Genomic DNA, 15941 nt, shown 5'->3' on the forward strand with positions numbered 1-15941 from the left:
GTGTGTGTGTGTGTGTGTGTGTGTGTGTGTAACACCCCAGGCCGGGGGCCTGTGGGCGCTCACCCGGGGCAGTGTCTGAACAGATGAGCAGATGTGGGGGGACCCTTGGGCTCACCTGAGAGGTACTTGACCTGAGCCATCACATACAGAGGGTCGATCAGAGCTGGTGCTGCTTTGACTACAGGATTCAGGATCATGGCGACTTGTTTAAGGAGTGGAGACACCATCTGGCCTGGTGACCGGGGCTGGAGGAACACAGGGCCTGGCTGTACGGTTTGCCCCATGCCAGACAGACTCCCAAAGCTCTCAGAAAACCCTGTTTCAGTGCAGGAATTTTACTTCATTCCACATGTTTATTATCCACTCTGTGCCATCGAGGACTAGAGCATAAGCTCCGGAGAGCGGGGACTTGGTTTTCGCTATTGTGTCCCCAGTACCTAACCTGGTGTCTGGCACATGGTTAGCGCAATTGATAAATATTTGTGGGACGACTCATTACATGGCACTGGGGGACAGGATCCTTGCCCACACGGAATCTTGGCTGGCCAGGGAAACAGGCAAACAAGTAAAGGCTAACAGACTTCTTAGAAGACTTCTGGAAAAAAGGAACCTGGTTATTCTAGGATAAAGGCAGGGGCACAGGCTAGTGCCCTGCTCCTCCACGTGTGGTCTGTGGACCAGCAGCTCGAGCGAGCATCATCTGGGAGCTTGTTCCAGAGGCTGGCTCTCTCCCCCCAGCTCCCCCCCCACCAAAATCAGAATCTGCCCTGGAACAACTTTCAGGTGATTCGCATGCTACACATGCAAGTTTGAAGGAGAAGGGGTTCCCTAACTGCAGGGGCACAGAGCTGCCTGGTGGCCAGCCAGGTGAGGTCCCTGCCTCTGTCCAGACCTCTGCTCCAGACCCCCGCCATGAGGATAGGACTTCTACTAACCTGCTTGGGGCAGAAGAACAAGTACTCCTTGGCGATGCAGACCAGGAAGAGGGGGTCCAGTTTTTCCAAGTACTCGGAGCCCAGGGGGAGGCCCTGCATACTGGAGAAGTGTAGCTCTGCAGCCTCCTTCAGGAGGGCAGTGGCTTCCTGCTCCCCCATGTGCTTCCGGGATGCCAGAAGGGCCTGGAGGAAAACCAGCACCTGTGGGAGGCAGGTCCGGGTCTTTGGCACCAATGCCAGCCGGGCAGTGGGTAGGCGGGGGTGAAGCAGGAGTCCAGGCCGCATGGGCTGCTGGATACTGGAAACTGGGTGGGGGGGGGGCACGGAATCCTGGAGCAACCCATATCCCCAGAGAGCTCTGACCTCAGACTTTCCGAGGGACTGCTGCACCTCCTTCAGGAATTCCAGCTGGTGCTCAGCCTCCTCCAGGTGGCCGTCCAGGATCTGGCACCAGATGATCCCTGGGCCCGGGATAGAGCGAGCATGAGCAGCCGGCTCTGACGCGGAGCCAGCAGGCCAGCAGGCCAAGGAGCACAGATGAGACAGCGGAAGGAAGGGTGATCCATGCTCGGGGTAAGGAATTCAAAGCATGAGGCAATATGGAAAAACGTCCCTAGCTCACGCTCCAGCTTGAAGCAGGTCTCTCTCCAGAGGTAACCGCCCTTAACAGTTTGCGGTATAGTCAACCATCTTTCTAGCAATGTGTATGCATCTTCATGAGATGCTTTCGTTTATATACACCCACCCCGTTCTCTTTAATGACAACATAATATGCCACTGTGGATGCGACATTGTATTTGTGGCCCCATTGAAGCACACCTCATCTAACATTTAGTTTGCTTTTGATGCTTAATGTTGCATGGCCACAGTGAACGTATTTCCGTGTTCTAATTCCTGAAGTTGAGCTGATGGGTCAAAGGGCATGTATATCTAAAATGTTGACAGATAAGGCTGACTTGTCCTCCAAAGACATTTCAATTAATATTACAGCCAAGAACTTGAAAGTGGCCTTTCCCCACAACCTTGCAGACATGCTTTACTCTTTGCCAGTCTAAAAAGTGAATAGTAACTCATTTGAATTTACTTTTTTTTTTTTATTGCCAGGGAAAAGGAACATTTTTTTTTTTTCATATATTGAATGGCCTTTTTCTTTTCTACTATGAATCTCCCGTACATAGCTTTAGCCTGTTTTTCTTTTAGGGTTGTTTTCTTTTTATATATTAAGATGATTAATCCTTTGTAGCAAACATTTTCCATTAGTTTGTCATTTACCTCTTAAGTATTTTTCAGTGTCTTTTGCCATCCATTAGTTTTAAATTCTTACATAGTCAAATCGGTAAGATATTTTCCCTTCCATCCTCTGAGTTTCCCCCAGGGAAGCCAAGTCCGATTGAGTTTTTATGTTTAAATATTTAATTCATCTGCAGTTTATTTTTTATTTTTTAACTAATCTTTACCCTCCTCCCCCCAATGTGGGGCTCAAACTCACAACCTCAAGATCCAGAGTCACGTGCTCTACCAACTGAGCCGATAAACTGGAGTTTATTTTTGAGTATGGTGTGATATGGGAACTTCCCTTTACTTTTTTCATAGCCAGACGTCCAGCTATGAGTTATTGAAACCTACCACCATATTGGTTTGAAATGTCATCTTATTCGTAAGATCTGTTTCTGTGCCATTTATCTGCCTCATTATTCCAGCGTTGGCCTCAAGCTGACTTAACTACTGTTGCCTCCTAATGTGTTTTGGATTTGGGCAGACAAATCCATCTGTTATTACTATTCCTCCTTTATAGATATTTCCTGGTCATTTTGGTGTATTTATTCCTGATTGTCTTCCTAATCACCACCTTGGCTTTCACTCCTATCCATCCCACCATTTGGCTCATCAATGGAATTTTGTACTTTGCAATCGTATTTTTAATTTTCAGTAACTTTTTTGTTCCCTATAACCTTTCTCACAGTAGCCTGTTCTTTACTTATTGACTGATGTTATAGCCTCTGCAAACACCGGAGGTGTATTAGTAGGGGAGGGGAAGTCTTGTCTGTATCCGGCTTTAACTTCGCTCCTCAGAGGGCTCTCCCCTCTTTCAGACTGTTAGCAGATTTACAAATGGACTAGACTGATGAGTATTAGCAGCTGAGGCACATTTCCCAAACTGTTAAGGTCACTGATTTTTCCGAGACAGGTCAGATGAGAGGGTGACTCCAGCACACACCTGACAGGGCTCGCCCAGGCTGGCATGTGGGATGGCCATTCAGGCCGGTGGACTTCCTTTCCGGCTGACTGGCTGGGGGTCTCCCCTGAATGAAGAAGTGGGGAAGGACTGAGCCAGGTGGGGGAATGTTAGGGGATGTGGCCTGTGTGGGGAGCAGCAAGTCTTTTTGTCCTTCATGTCTCTGGTGGTGGTGGGAAGCATCAGGGGCTCTGTTCCACTCTCTCCTGCCCCACCCCCCTTAATTGCCTCCTTGATTGCATTCTCGCCGACTGCCCCATGGCCTGTTTTGCTCCCAGCCTCCAGTGACCCTGAGCTTGCTTTTTTGTTTTTGTTTTTTTTTTTAATTTCTGTTTTTCCTGGAGCTCTCTGGGGGAAAAATCGGTCTACTCATTTCTTTAGCTGCCCCATCTCTGCCTCTGTTGGAGTATGGGTTTCCGTTTCTATGTCATGGAAAGGCGCCCCATCATACAATGTATGCCCAAACTCACACACCCTCTAGGGAGAATGCTTCCCAGCGCCTCTCTTCTGGATCCACGGAGGCTACCCTGCTACCTGCCTTCCCACGCCCCCCACCGCGCCCCCCCACCCTGCCCAACCTGCATAGACCTGTCAAGGCAGCCACACTGCTCTCGTCCAATTTCATGGCCTCCGAGTACCACAGAGATGCCTCCCTCACTTGGTCCTGCAGGATGAAGAGATAGCCCAGCTCTGTGGCCACATGGGCATAGGAGGGTGTGGCCATGAATGTGCACTCGATGAAGCTGCACACTAGCTGTAGAATCGCCTGGTGCCTCCCACACTGCAAGGAACGGACACATGGGAACAGGGAAACCAGTCAGTCCAGCCTGTCGGCACAAGGCCACGTCAGAATCGGGGGACGCTTCGGCAGGCCTGCTGGGGGCTGCTCAGGAGAGCCTAAGGGCTGCCTGCGACCCACAGATGGGTCTGTGCAGTCACCCAGCTTCCAAAGAACCTCACCCTGGCCACATCTGTGGAACCTGCCTCCAGGCACAGGGCCCTCCAAAGGGCCCATCTCCTGTCTGGCCACAATAATTGGTCCAAGTCACCAAGAAGTTTTTCAAAAACTGAGGCTGGGTCAGAGAGGCTCTTTTGTGCCCCGTTGACGGGAAGTGGCTCTGAAGACTGTGAGCAGCCATGTTCCCTGCCAGATGTGCAGAATGAGCAGAGAGCATCAGACACAGATCTGTGTCTCTGCGGGAGAGATGGTGTCCCCATGGCATTTGACCCCATGGGCTGGTTCCCAAGGCCCTAGAGCTACCCCGGTTTTTGCAGCAATTCCTTCTGGTAAATGTTGCTTTGGGGCTGAAGGGTCTGATAGAGACAGATTGTTTGGCAACCTGGTCCATTTGCACCTGGTCTGCTCAGAGAGGTACAGGCAGGCCCGCCTTTCCAGGTCACTTCCACAGAGAGAATATGGCAGTCGGGCGCCCCTGCACCCCGAGCCACGGCCGGGCACGGCTCTGCTGTGTAACAGCCATAATACTGCCCTCTTCCCCCAAATGAGGGACCTCCTACTCTAAAAGCACTTGCAGCCTCAATCGTGCTGATCTTTACAGTGTGTCTGAGCAGCGTTTGGGCCCAGATACAGAGCCTACACGATACAGTTATCAGCCAGCGGCAGGTAGGGGCCGCTGGGTATGGGCCACCAGCCCGAGAGGCCAAGTTTGAGCCAGAGAGGGGAGGACAGGGTAGCCAGGCAGCTTCCAGGGGGCCATAGCGCTCCCCTTAGGAACACAGCAAGAAGCACGATTCAGAAACCTGGAAAGGACCTTCTTACCAGCCTGCTAATCACAAGAATTTTTTTAAGATGGAGGCTTGGATTTTGAGGCTCTCTTGTCTCCAGTGCCTTAATCAGATTTCTAACATGACTGGCAGCCTGTGGGGGACAAAACAGACAAGGTTAAAGGTAATATATAAAATGGGAGTTGGGCAGAGGTTTCAACCCCAGCATTCCCTGGGAGATCTTAAAATACCCACGCCCAGGAGCCAGCCCCAGAGATTCGGATTCAGCTGGACTGGGTTGGGCCTGTAGGTGGAGCTTTCGGGAGCATTGCTCAGCCAAGAGCTGGCACTGCCCCTTTGTTCATGGATTTGTGAAGAGAAGTTGCCCTTTCAGGCCCCCTCCAGCCCCGCCCCCGCCAGAGCCAGTTGTCACAGTGCCTACAGAGCAGCCCGCCAGGCCGTGGGCTGGCTCAAGAGCCAGGGGAAACCCTGGATGGGGCAGGACTACTCTGCTCAGTAGATGCGAGCAATGTTAGCACTGAGCAGCCAGGCCTGGGGACAGGGGCAAATCCCAGGGGTTGAGGTGGGTGGGGGGGGGAAAGGAGGGCCATTAATGCTAACTCTGCCCCTGGGATTAACCCTCAGGCCAGGCCCCAGGAAGGACTGCCCAGGGCTTTGGGGATGCCCGGAGCTGAGGACAGGCACATTCTCCTCCTGTTCCTACCCAGAGAGGGCGCTGGGGCCCTTGTTGAGGGTTCCTCCCAAATATGGACTGTACCCTCCATCTCACCCCACCCCACAAAACCCAGAGTCTCAGAGCTGGGCAGAAGGAACCAGAAGCTTCCTCTTCCCATCATGAGACGCTAACAGACTCCTGATTTGTCACTCTTTACACAGGCAATGCTTTTATTCAAAAGGCAATGTTGTGGCTGGAGACACACACTCTTCTTGAAAATTAAAACCTGTCCGGGCACTAAGGTTTTCATGAAGATTCCAGATGTGTCTGGCTGTGTTTGAAGACTGTTTTGGGTTTCTCTGGAAAACTACAGGGCTTAGGAGCAAGCCTGGGGCTAGGTTCTACCTGGCCAATACCTGAGCGGTTTCAGCTACTCCTTAAAAAATGGCATTTCCCGAAATCAGGCACTGTTCCAAGTTCTCCCACATGTCATCCCACGTAGTCCTCTTACCAACCTCACAAAGTGATTGGAGGTATCTCCAGTTTACGAATGAGGGGCCCGGGGCTTCTCCAGGTGAACCTGCCCAGCCTCACACAGGTAACATGGGGCAGAACCAGAATCAACCTCACTGCCCGCCCAAAGAGCAAACCAGAGCAGATCTCCTGACCTCCTTATAGGGAGTACAAGGTGAGGGAGAAGGGAGGGAGCTGAGATCCAGGGAGCACCCTCCGAGGCCCTGGGGATGGGGGTGCTAAGAGTGCTTCTGCCCAGGCTGTGCTTGTTTCAAGGCCCAACTCCTGAGTCTTGAAAGAACTTACTGTGGTCATGTTGCCTTCTCTTGCAAGCTCATGCACAGCTAGGATTTGGCAGGCATCGATATTATATTCATCTTTTTCTAGGATTCTGAAACAGGAAGAGGAGTCACATGAATTGAGAGTATTCATAGGCCAGGGTAGAATGGTGCAGCAGCCACTCCTGATTGTCTGGAAATATCCAGTCTCCCTTTCTCCTTTTAATTATGGAACTCCCTTATTTGGCTGGACTCATGGCTACCCAGAATAAAGACTACATCTCCCAGCCTTCCCCTGCAGCTTAGGTGTGGCCCTGTGACTAAGTTCTGGCCAATAGGATGTGAGTGCAAGTGCCCCAGGTGACATCTAGCTGTATTCTTACAGCCCACCTTCTCTTTCTTCTCTTTCCTCCTTCCTGCTGGCTGAAACGTGGACCATGTGAGCCACATCCTAGGAATGGTAGAGCAGCAAGACAGAAGGAGCCTTGGACCCTACAGAGTTAAGCTGCTGTTCCAGTCCTGGACAACCACCCAGACTTTTACCTGAGAGAGGAATGTCATTTAAGTCATGTGTCTGGGGTGATTTGTGACAGAAGCCTATTCATATTCCAACTATCACAGACATGATCATGGTACTGTCCATGGTCCCACGGTCCCAGGGTGGTGGAGAGATGCTTGGGGGGTCACCTGCGGCTGTATGATAGAAAGGGAAGCTTGTTTTCCATCATGTGTCATTGTGAAGACACAGTTTCCAGTCATACATACTATGGGGTTTTCAATATTCTGTTTCTTTATAGGAAACTTCCTATTTTTCAGCCTGGTCAGGGATGGCCTTGTGCTTCATAGAGGGTTACTCTAATTAACACCCAAAATTCCAACAGGATCGACGAGGCAGTCAACATTCAAACGGTTCTAACACTTTATGGTGATTCTGAAAGTATTGGGCACCAAATACATTTGGAAATTAAAAAAAAAAAAAACTTTAAAATAACTTATGGACTAAAGAAGAATCAGAATGGATATTAGAAAATTCTTAGAACCAAATGATACTGAAAATATCACATCCAAATGTGTAGATACTGCTAAAATGGTACCTTGAGGAACATGCACAGACTTAAATGCTTATACTCTAAAAGAAAGTTGAGAATGGATGAGCCAGGCATCTGACTCAAAGAGTTAGAAAACCAGAGCAGAACAGCCCCATAGGAAGGAGTTGGCAGGAAATCATAAAGAGCAGACATTAATGAAACAGAAAACAGAGATGTGATAGACACCAAAACTCAAAGCTGGGTCTTTAAAAAGACTAATAAAAGAAACAAATTAATGTTGACAAAGAAAAATAAGAGGGAATGGAAAAATAAATAATATTAGGGATGGAAAGAGAAACACACCTAGAGGGGGCAGAGATATTAAAAACAATGGGGGCGGGGTGCCTGGCTGGCTCAGTCCATAGAGCACGCGACTCCTGATCTCTGGGTTGTGAGTTCAAGCCCCACGCTGGGCGTAGAGATTGCTTAAATAAGTAAATAAATAAAATAAACAAACTTTAAAAAAACATTTAAAATTTTTTTTAAAAATACAAAACAATGGGGGAGTTCTGGGAACACCACTAGCTGGGGAACACCCCCACGAGGGCAGGCGTTGGGTGTGGGACTCAGCCCGTTGGCACTAAACACTATTCCTCTCGGGTAGGGTAGCAGGGCCTTGGGCGAGGGAGACTGCGCACACCATGGTTGTGGCCTTCAGCCAGGTGCTCCCAGGATCCCACTGGCTGAAGGCCAAGCCTCCAAAGCAAGCTCTTGACCCAGCTCCTGCTGAGGACACTGGCCAGGTGTCAACTGTGGGACAGAGAAGCTGAGGGCCACAGAGGCGCTGCACGAGGGGGCCCCTGTGGGTTGAGCAGGCCCGAATCGCGTTCATTTGCTACCAGGAGCCTCTCTCTGGGACACAGATTCCAGGGCTGATCATCAGAGGAATGACCATCCCTCCACAGGGAAGAAAGAGGTCTGCTTGTGTTTTGTTTTGGTTTTGAGCTGTGCTGTAGACTAGCACAATTTAGTAATGATTCATAGTGATCACTTGTGGTCACTCAGACAAAAAATAGTCTGTTAACTCTTTTTAGGAAGAAAATGAGTAGCATGCATTTTAGAATTACTTAATAAAAACAGTTCCAGTGTCAGAGTTTAAAGAGATAAGCTTCAGTTATCTAGAAAAGTCCATCCTCAGAAAACCTGGCATCAAACATCCCTCCCCCTCCAAGTCGTCTTTATTTCTATTGACAATGACAATACTCCAAAGTCCCCTCAACTTGGTGTCTGGCTTCCACAAACCCCAGGAACTCCCCAGCTCTCACTGTCTAGCTGATGTGCCCAGCCTCAGCTAAAAGTCTTCTCCCAGTCACCAAGGACCTTGCCCCCTGAAGTTTTTATTACAGTGTATCATACCCATAGTTTAAAACAATTAAATAATGCAACAGTCCCTTTATGCTTCCCTACCCACCCCCCCATTCTTTAGAGGGAACTGCTTGTCGCCCTGTAACCTTGGTTGCTTTGGGCTCTTTGGGTCACTCCCTCCACCTGTCTCCTAAACAATGTGCTTATACCTCTAGATACGCCCATTTCTTTGTCCATCATAGGCCGCCCTGTCCCCCCGCCATATGATCGCATCACTATTCATACCTCCTCTGTTGACAATATTTACTTTTATGTCTTGTTCCATCAAATACATGATGTCTCCCATGTCCCAGCTTGTAAGATGCGAACACATGAGGACCCTTGGCTTTGCCAAAAAAAAAAAAAAAAAAAAAGGAAAGCAGCAGCATGCTGGTGCTGTGGTGTCGGCTGACCCCCGCCCCTCACCTGTGGCCTATTTCGACCGTCTGCTCCCAGTCCTGCTGAGCCAAGAATAGCCGCATCTTTAGGACCAGGGCAGGCAGGAAGCTCCCTGAGGTGACGGTGATCTGGTTCACCACCTCCAGCGCCCCCGTGTAGTTCTGCTGCAACATGAAGTAGGTTGCCTGTTGGAAGCCCAAGAGAAGAGCCTCCATCAGTGCCCAGGAAGGGAGGTCGGGCGGGGGGCGGGAGGGGTGGGTGTCAGGGTCTCTACCAGAACAGGAGCAGAGCCTGACACAGGGGCGCTGCAGGGCCCCTCAGCTGTGCCAGGGAATCCCTCCAAGTCCCGGGGGCAGGAGTCATCCCTCAGAGTCACAGATCAAAGTCCGCAGCAGGCTTGGCTTCCTGGACAGGCAAGGCAAGGGCTCCAGGGAGATAGGGGAGCCCTAGCAGGTGTGGGATATGGCAAGGCCACATGCGGGCCACCCTAGGGGGAGACCTGAAGGTGCTGGGCACTTTCCAGTTCCACAAATGGCCCACTCATTTGCCATTCAGTTCCTTGAAGCTTATCACTGAAAACTGCTCACTGGGGCCCAGGGTTAGTTCGGGCTTGCAGGCAACACCCTTGATGGGGGGGCTGCGGCACTTTTTCTCTGTCAAGGCCTACTGGGCTGGGGTTCTGGCCTCTGCAGGCCAGTGGGAGCCACCAGGTTCTCCTGAGTGAGCTATGACCCAGGTGTTTGAGGGGCAGAGAGCAATGCTCCCCAAGGACTTGAAACTGGACTCTGAAAAGGATAGCTTATGTTAGACCTTCGATAACCCGCCCTCAAGAGACTTACTAAAAACAAGAGGAGGACTGTTCTAGATAAAGATTTATGCATACACGTGCTCACTGCAGCACTCATTTCTAAGTGTAAACTGGAAACAATCTCCATGTCCAAACAATAGGGGATTGGGTTGGCAAATTATATGAGGTCCATACAATAGGGGATTGGCTTGATGGAGCTGTTCAAAATGACATTGGCTTATGACAAAATCTTACAGGAAGAAAAGGAAACCGAATGATAAGATGCCTTATGATTACAATTAAATTAAATAACAACAACCCTATTTCCCTCCCTGTGAAGGGTGCTCAGTGCCCTTCTAAGGCACACCCTGAACTGCATGCATAGAAAAAAGACTGGAAAACACTATGGCCCTAAAACGTCCACATGAGTTGTTTGGAGGGGGAGCATGAAGGACATCATTTTAATTCGTCTTTTGACTTTTTTAGCCTTCTGTTTTTTTAATGAGTACATACTCATTTTCTAATAAGATATATACTAAGAGAAGAGAATAAGAGAGCTAGCTTTTCCTTCATACATTGATCCAGTGGGGGTCACATAAGAAAAAAGGAACTTAGTTTAAATTGAGATCAGACAACACAAACCACATATCTCCTTTCTCTTATGGCCAACTGAACTTAACAGGTGAGAAGAGAAAGCGTGACAGAAAGATGTGGAGAAAAAAGGACAGACCCTGAGAAGACCCCATGCAGAACGAGACAGGGACTCACACTGAGCAGGCAGGATCGTGAGAGCCGAGCCTGGGCTGCTGTGTGACCCTGACCCTCTCTGGGTCCCCGCCCCTCATCGGCCAGGTGAGGGCCCAGAGACAGAGGGTCCCTGGCTCCAATGGCCCAGGCAGGGATCCTTCCCCTCCCCCCACTGCCCACCTTTCCCATCAGCCCCAGCACATCTTTGCTGTCCTGCAGTCCTTGTTCCAGGTACTTGATGGATTTCTTCACCGTATAGGGCTTGTCTGAGGTGAGGTCCACCCAGCCTCGGAGCACATAGCTCTGGGATCAGAACAAGACAGAAGATGAAGTCCTTGGTCTTGCAGAGCCTTGGCCCAGGCTGCCCTCCCACCTTGTGTCCCACCCCTGTCACTCTGCACCCCGAGGCCCCACCAGGTGCACCTACTTGCAGACCCCAGGGCAGCCCTGCTCCCTCCCACTGCCAGGACTTGGCTCTGCTTGCTTCTGTGCCCACACAGCACTCCCAACCAAACCCCTTCCCCTGATTAATTCCCTCGAGTCTCTCAAACTCAGCCTAGGGGGACCCTCCTGTGGGAGGCCTTCCAAGACCTTCCAGGCTGAAGGTGGGTCCTCCCCGGGACCCCCACGGCTCTGCTGCCCCTACTGACATACTCCCACCTGTCTTGTTACTGCCTGTTTACTCTACACTGGGGTCAGGAGGCCACCATGGGCCAATGGGCATAGCCTCTCCTGCTCTCTCCACGCCTTAGCCCAGCACAGGGCCTGGACTGCGTGGGAGGCGGGAATGCCTTCTTGGGGGTTGAGCAGGAGCCATTCTAGCTCCAGGGCTTGCAGGCTCTGCTCCAGTCTTCACCCAGCCTCTGCTGGCAGATGGGTGGCCAGGCCTGGGAGGTGAGATCACAGGGCACTTGGATGACCATTGCCCTGAAGCATCCCGCATGCCCTAGACCAGTGTTTCTCAACTCTTTCCCATCGCTCCCCTCCTAAGGAGCCTTTTCAGACATTTTCCCTAATCATTTCCTCTCCTTCCAAGACATTTTAATATCACAGATACACTATCTGTTTATGCGGTGTGTAAATCTATGTTTTGTACATAAACAGTAAGATTTTTCTCACCCCCTCCTCGGGGAAACAATTTTCACCCCCTTGAGGGGTGAGATCATCCCCTGCTGAGGTGGAGACTAGACTGAGCCTAGATTGAGGCTTCAAACTCTACCATTAGTCCTGATCCACGACATGTGAGAATCTACTGTATGGGCCACCACTGATATCCAGCAGACCACTGCAAGGAGGGAAGGTAGGCCCAGCGTAGCCAACTCATCTAGTTTTCCAAGAGAACCAGGAAATCTGGGCTTTTAGGTAAAAATCTTTTGATTTCTAAATGTCGGCAACTAATTCAAGATTTTAAAAATATGCAGTACAGGGGCGCCTGGATGGCTCAGTCGTTAGGTGTCTGCCTTCGGCTCAGGTCATGATCCCGGGGCCCTGGAATCGAGCCCCGCGCTCGGCAGGAAGCCTGCTTCTCCCTCTCCCACTCCCCCTGCTTGTGTTCCCTCTCTCGCTGTGTGTGTCTCTCTCTCTCTGTCAAATAAATAAATAAAATCTTAAAAAAAAAAAAAGGTTTAAAAAACATATAAAAAAATATACAGTCCAGGCCACAAAACGGCTAATCTGTCCACAGATTAGACTCTGGACACATCCCAGCGTGTACTCGGCTAAACCCTGAGACAACGTGGGTGGGGGCTCCCATGAGACCTGAGGTCTTGTCGGTGCCCGGGTGCAGCCCTCTCCCAGTCCCAGGGTGCTCCGCGGGAGTAAAGGCTACCCCACTCGGATGTGTTCAGGTGCTGCTTTCTGCAGCTCTGTCCCCTCAATGCCTGAGGCAGGTACCTCTCTGGAGCTGCTGGAGATCTTCAGGGTGCGGTCGATGTACTCCTTGGCCTTGTCATGGTGGCCCATGAGCCAGAGGAAGAGGCCGCCATAGTAGAGCGCCGTTGCGCCGGCTGTCTTGCGGATTTTCTTCAGGCTGCTCTCGAGCTCCTGAATGGCTTCTCGGTCTGTGAATCCGAGAGGAGGAAGAGGGCGAGTCAGAGGGAGGAGGGCTGCCTGGTCCTGCAGGAGGCACTGAGGGCCCCAGGAGCTGCCTCTCAGAGGCCACTCTGAGGTCCTTCAGCGCGCAGCAGACCACATGCCAGCCCGGGGCCTGCAGGCCACAGGAGCCACCCACGCCGGGACTTGGGTTTGCTGTCCGAGGTTTATCTTTTCTCCCCTGTGCCCAGCAGTTTGCCGAGTAGGCAGGCCAAACGGAGTCCCCTACCTCAGGCCCACAATCCATCCCGAGAGGGGAAAGAGTTGTTTGTAGTGTCTTGGAATCTTTCCCTGACTCTAGAGAGATGGATGTTAGGGGTGGAATTATTTATATCAACTTGATTTGTCTCAACAGGGTCTGGGCAAAGGAAAGCGGGGTGTCTTCCCAACTCCTGGGATCTGGAGGGAGGCCCCCTCCCACTGTCATGCTCTTTGTCCGTGGCTCCCACTCAGCAGGACCTGGGCACGGGATCTTCTTTGAGGCCCCCAAGGGGAGAGAAGGGAAGCCACTCCTCACGGGCCAACGGCATGTGCTGTCACTGGTGTACCGCCTCCCGTGGCAGCCCCTGGGGGGGGGCGCCGCTCTGGAGTGGGGCTGTCTTCCGCCAGCAGGGCCAGGCCTTGCTGGGCATTGCTGCACTCACCGATGGTTTCAGAGCACTTGTGAGCATAAATGAGGGCCATGGTGGAGCACAAGGACACGTCTGGATGATTCCGGATGCTCTCCAGGTTGCTGATGGCATCCTGGATGTGCTCTGCAAAGAAGAGCCCATGTGGTTATGTCCCCAGAGGGCAGAAGGCTCTGTGGCAGACACATGGGAGCCCTTGTCAGAGCTGACTCAAGGCTTGGCACCACCTGGCTTCACCCAGAATCATTAGGCTAATAGGTCCAAACATCCCCAGTGGCCCAAGTTCCCTAAAGGGGCTGCTGACACCATGGTCCAGGCTGCCAGGGGCTGGAGGGCTTGGAGCTCAGATGTACCTGTGAGTACTCTCAGGGACACCCCTGAGGCCGGGATTTGGGGATTTGGGGGGTCAGTTCTGAAGAAGGACCTCAGGGCATTCTCAGCTTAGCTGCTCAAGAGCCACAGATTACACTTATCCCTCCATGTCCACTGAGGTTGGCCACGGGTGGCTCAGCCAGCCCCCGGCCCACGACTACCTTCTGACTGTCAGTGAGTCAGTACCTGCGGGAGGCTCGCTCCTCCCCTGCTCCGGCACCATACCTGCCTTTACCCATACCTCCCCCTTCCTCCCTTTCCTGCACTACCAGCTCCCAGTTTCCAAGCCTAGGATGCATCCAGTAAGCATGCAGTCATGTCCCCCACCCACTCATTTTCCAGATAGGGACACTGAGGAGCAGAGCAAGGGTACTGAGCTCTCTGATGTCTCAAAAGTCGACTAGATATGTCTTACAGAGCCATGTGTGGATTAACCTGGGAACCTAGCTACTGAGTGTGAGACTCTTCCCTTGGGCACATGGCTGGGGTACAAGGAGGCATTCCAGGTAGAGCCAGAGTGTCAGGGCTGGGCTAGTGTCTGAGGTCAGGAGGCCAACACTGGCAAGTCCTTACCTTCCCTGAGGATCCCGTAGGTTTTAAAGAACTGTAGGACAGGGTCATTGCTGAATTTTTCCAGGCCCAAGGCCGCGGCCTGCTGCACATGGCGGAAGTACTGTTCTTGGCTATAGTAAATGATCCCAGCCTGTGGAGAGAAAGACACAGTGGCAAGAGCCCCAGTCCCTTCTCTCTGTTCCCACCCACTTTCTCCCCTATTCCCTGTGCCTCCTCCATTCTGCAAAAGGAAGGCGGGAAAGAGAACATTTGGGCCTCATTTTGTTCTTCACCAGCCCGAGGAGTAGCTCCATTGCGGTTCCCCAGGAAGGAGGAGCTTGGACGTGTTTGGGAATTGTCCACAGATTCTGGGTCAGATGTGATGGAGGATTCAGCTTAGGCTTTGTCTTAGTACGGGACTAAGGGGAAAGAGAGAGGGCCAATAATAAGAATGGCTACACCACCAGTTAGAGTTGTAAGTTACTGTGGGTTAAACACTTGTTGGGAACCGTATCAAGGGATTTACACCCATTATCTTATGCATTATTCTCTCCATATCCTTCACAGTTAAAAAAGCTGAAGCCTATAGAGACGATGCCTTGACAAAGGTCATGCAGTAACAAGGGCTGAGATTTCACAGTGAAGTCTCACTTCCCTTAAGGTTCGTGGGTGCTGGGGTTGGGAAGGAGATGTGGTTGGGTTGTAAGCAGTCTTGTGGGCCATATGAAAGAGCCCAGACATCACCCTCAGGGTAATAGGAAGCAGATGGAATGGTTTTAAGCAGGAGGAGGGATGCGTTCCGATGTGTGTGTGAGTGGTGGTGGTGGTGTGGGGACTGCTGGTGAAGAGAGAGCTGAAGCAGAGAACTCTTTGGGGTGTGTGTGTGTGGGGTAGTGTTTCAGGTGCCCGGGGAGAGAGGGTGGTGATCGTGGGCTAGGAGATACAAAGCAGTGGGTTCTGTCAGGTCACTTGTAGGAGCTAACATTTCCTGCTGATAGACAGCACCCGAGGTGAGAATGGGGAAGAGTGAAGGCTGTAGGATCAAACAGTGTTGCCGTCTACTGAGGTCGGGGACGCAGAAGAGGCAGAGGCAGGGGACGGGGAGATGTTGGCAAGATGGTAGAGATAGGTTTTGGATACGCCGGTTGGGGGCAGCTCGAGGACAAGACTGGGTGGGGATGCTGATTTGGAGCTCAGGGCCCACGGAGAACACCAGAGGAGAAAGATGCGCTCGCCGGGAACAGTGAGGCCAGAGGGGGCCAGGCTCTTCATTAGCGGCCGGCCGGGGACAGCGAAAGGCGGGTAAAGGGGACAGCAGGAGCGGTCGGAGAGGTGACAGGAGAGCAGCGGGGCGCGGGGGTCTCGGGGCCAGGGGCGGAGAGTCCCGGAGGGAGCGGCTTGGCCGCACTCCGACCACACACCATAAGAGAGGAGTCATCGCTGCTCATCTCCAGGCGCCCGCGGCTCCGAGTCCGGGTCTGGTCGGGCCGAGCGGAGCTGGATTCCCGAGCCAGGGTCCTGGGCACGCCTCTCGCGGCCGGAAGCTGGAGGCGCGCGTCCTTGGAAACG

The 15941-nt window shown here is 51.9% G+C and overlaps 1 protein-coding gene across 2 annotated transcripts in view; it reads right to left on the minus strand.

The window, feature by feature from the left end:
• TTC21A (tetratricopeptide repeat domain 21A) overlaps window positions 1-15926 on the minus strand; it is a 31841-nt gene extending 15915 nt beyond the window's left edge. Inside the window, exons 1-12 of one of the 2 annotated variants that reach the window (XM_032409227.1) lie at window positions 15794-15926; window positions 14394-14523; window positions 13464-13574; window positions 12622-12788; window positions 10909-11031; window positions 9222-9379; window positions 6392-6476; window positions 4952-5050; window positions 3760-3952; window positions 1299-1396; window positions 936-1136; window positions 116-245 (exon numbers count right to left, since the gene is read on the minus strand). In XM_032409227.1, the coding sequence (XP_032265118.1) occupies window positions 116-245; window positions 936-1136; window positions 1299-1396; window positions 3760-3952; window positions 4952-5050; window positions 6392-6476; window positions 9222-9379; window positions 10909-11031; window positions 12622-12788; window positions 13464-13574; window positions 14394-14523; window positions 15794-15820 (1522 nt within the window). In that variant the 5' untranslated portion in view covers window positions 15821-15926. The remainder of the gene's footprint in view (window positions 1-115; window positions 246-935; window positions 1137-1298; window positions 1397-3759; window positions 3953-4951; window positions 5051-6391; window positions 6477-9221; window positions 9380-10908; window positions 11032-12621; window positions 12789-13463; window positions 13575-14393; window positions 14524-15793) is intronic. The other variant, XM_032409228.1, reaches the window with a different exon arrangement.
• Between the last annotated feature and the right edge of the window lie 15 nt (window positions 15927-15941).

Source organism: Phoca vitulina, unplaced genomic scaffold, assembly GCF_004348235.1.
Source record: "Phoca vitulina isolate PV1807 unplaced genomic scaffold, GSC_HSeal_1.0 scaffold10, whole genome shotgun sequence".
NCBI classification, from domain to species: domain Eukaryota; kingdom Metazoa; phylum Chordata; class Mammalia; order Carnivora; family Phocidae; genus Phoca; species Phoca vitulina.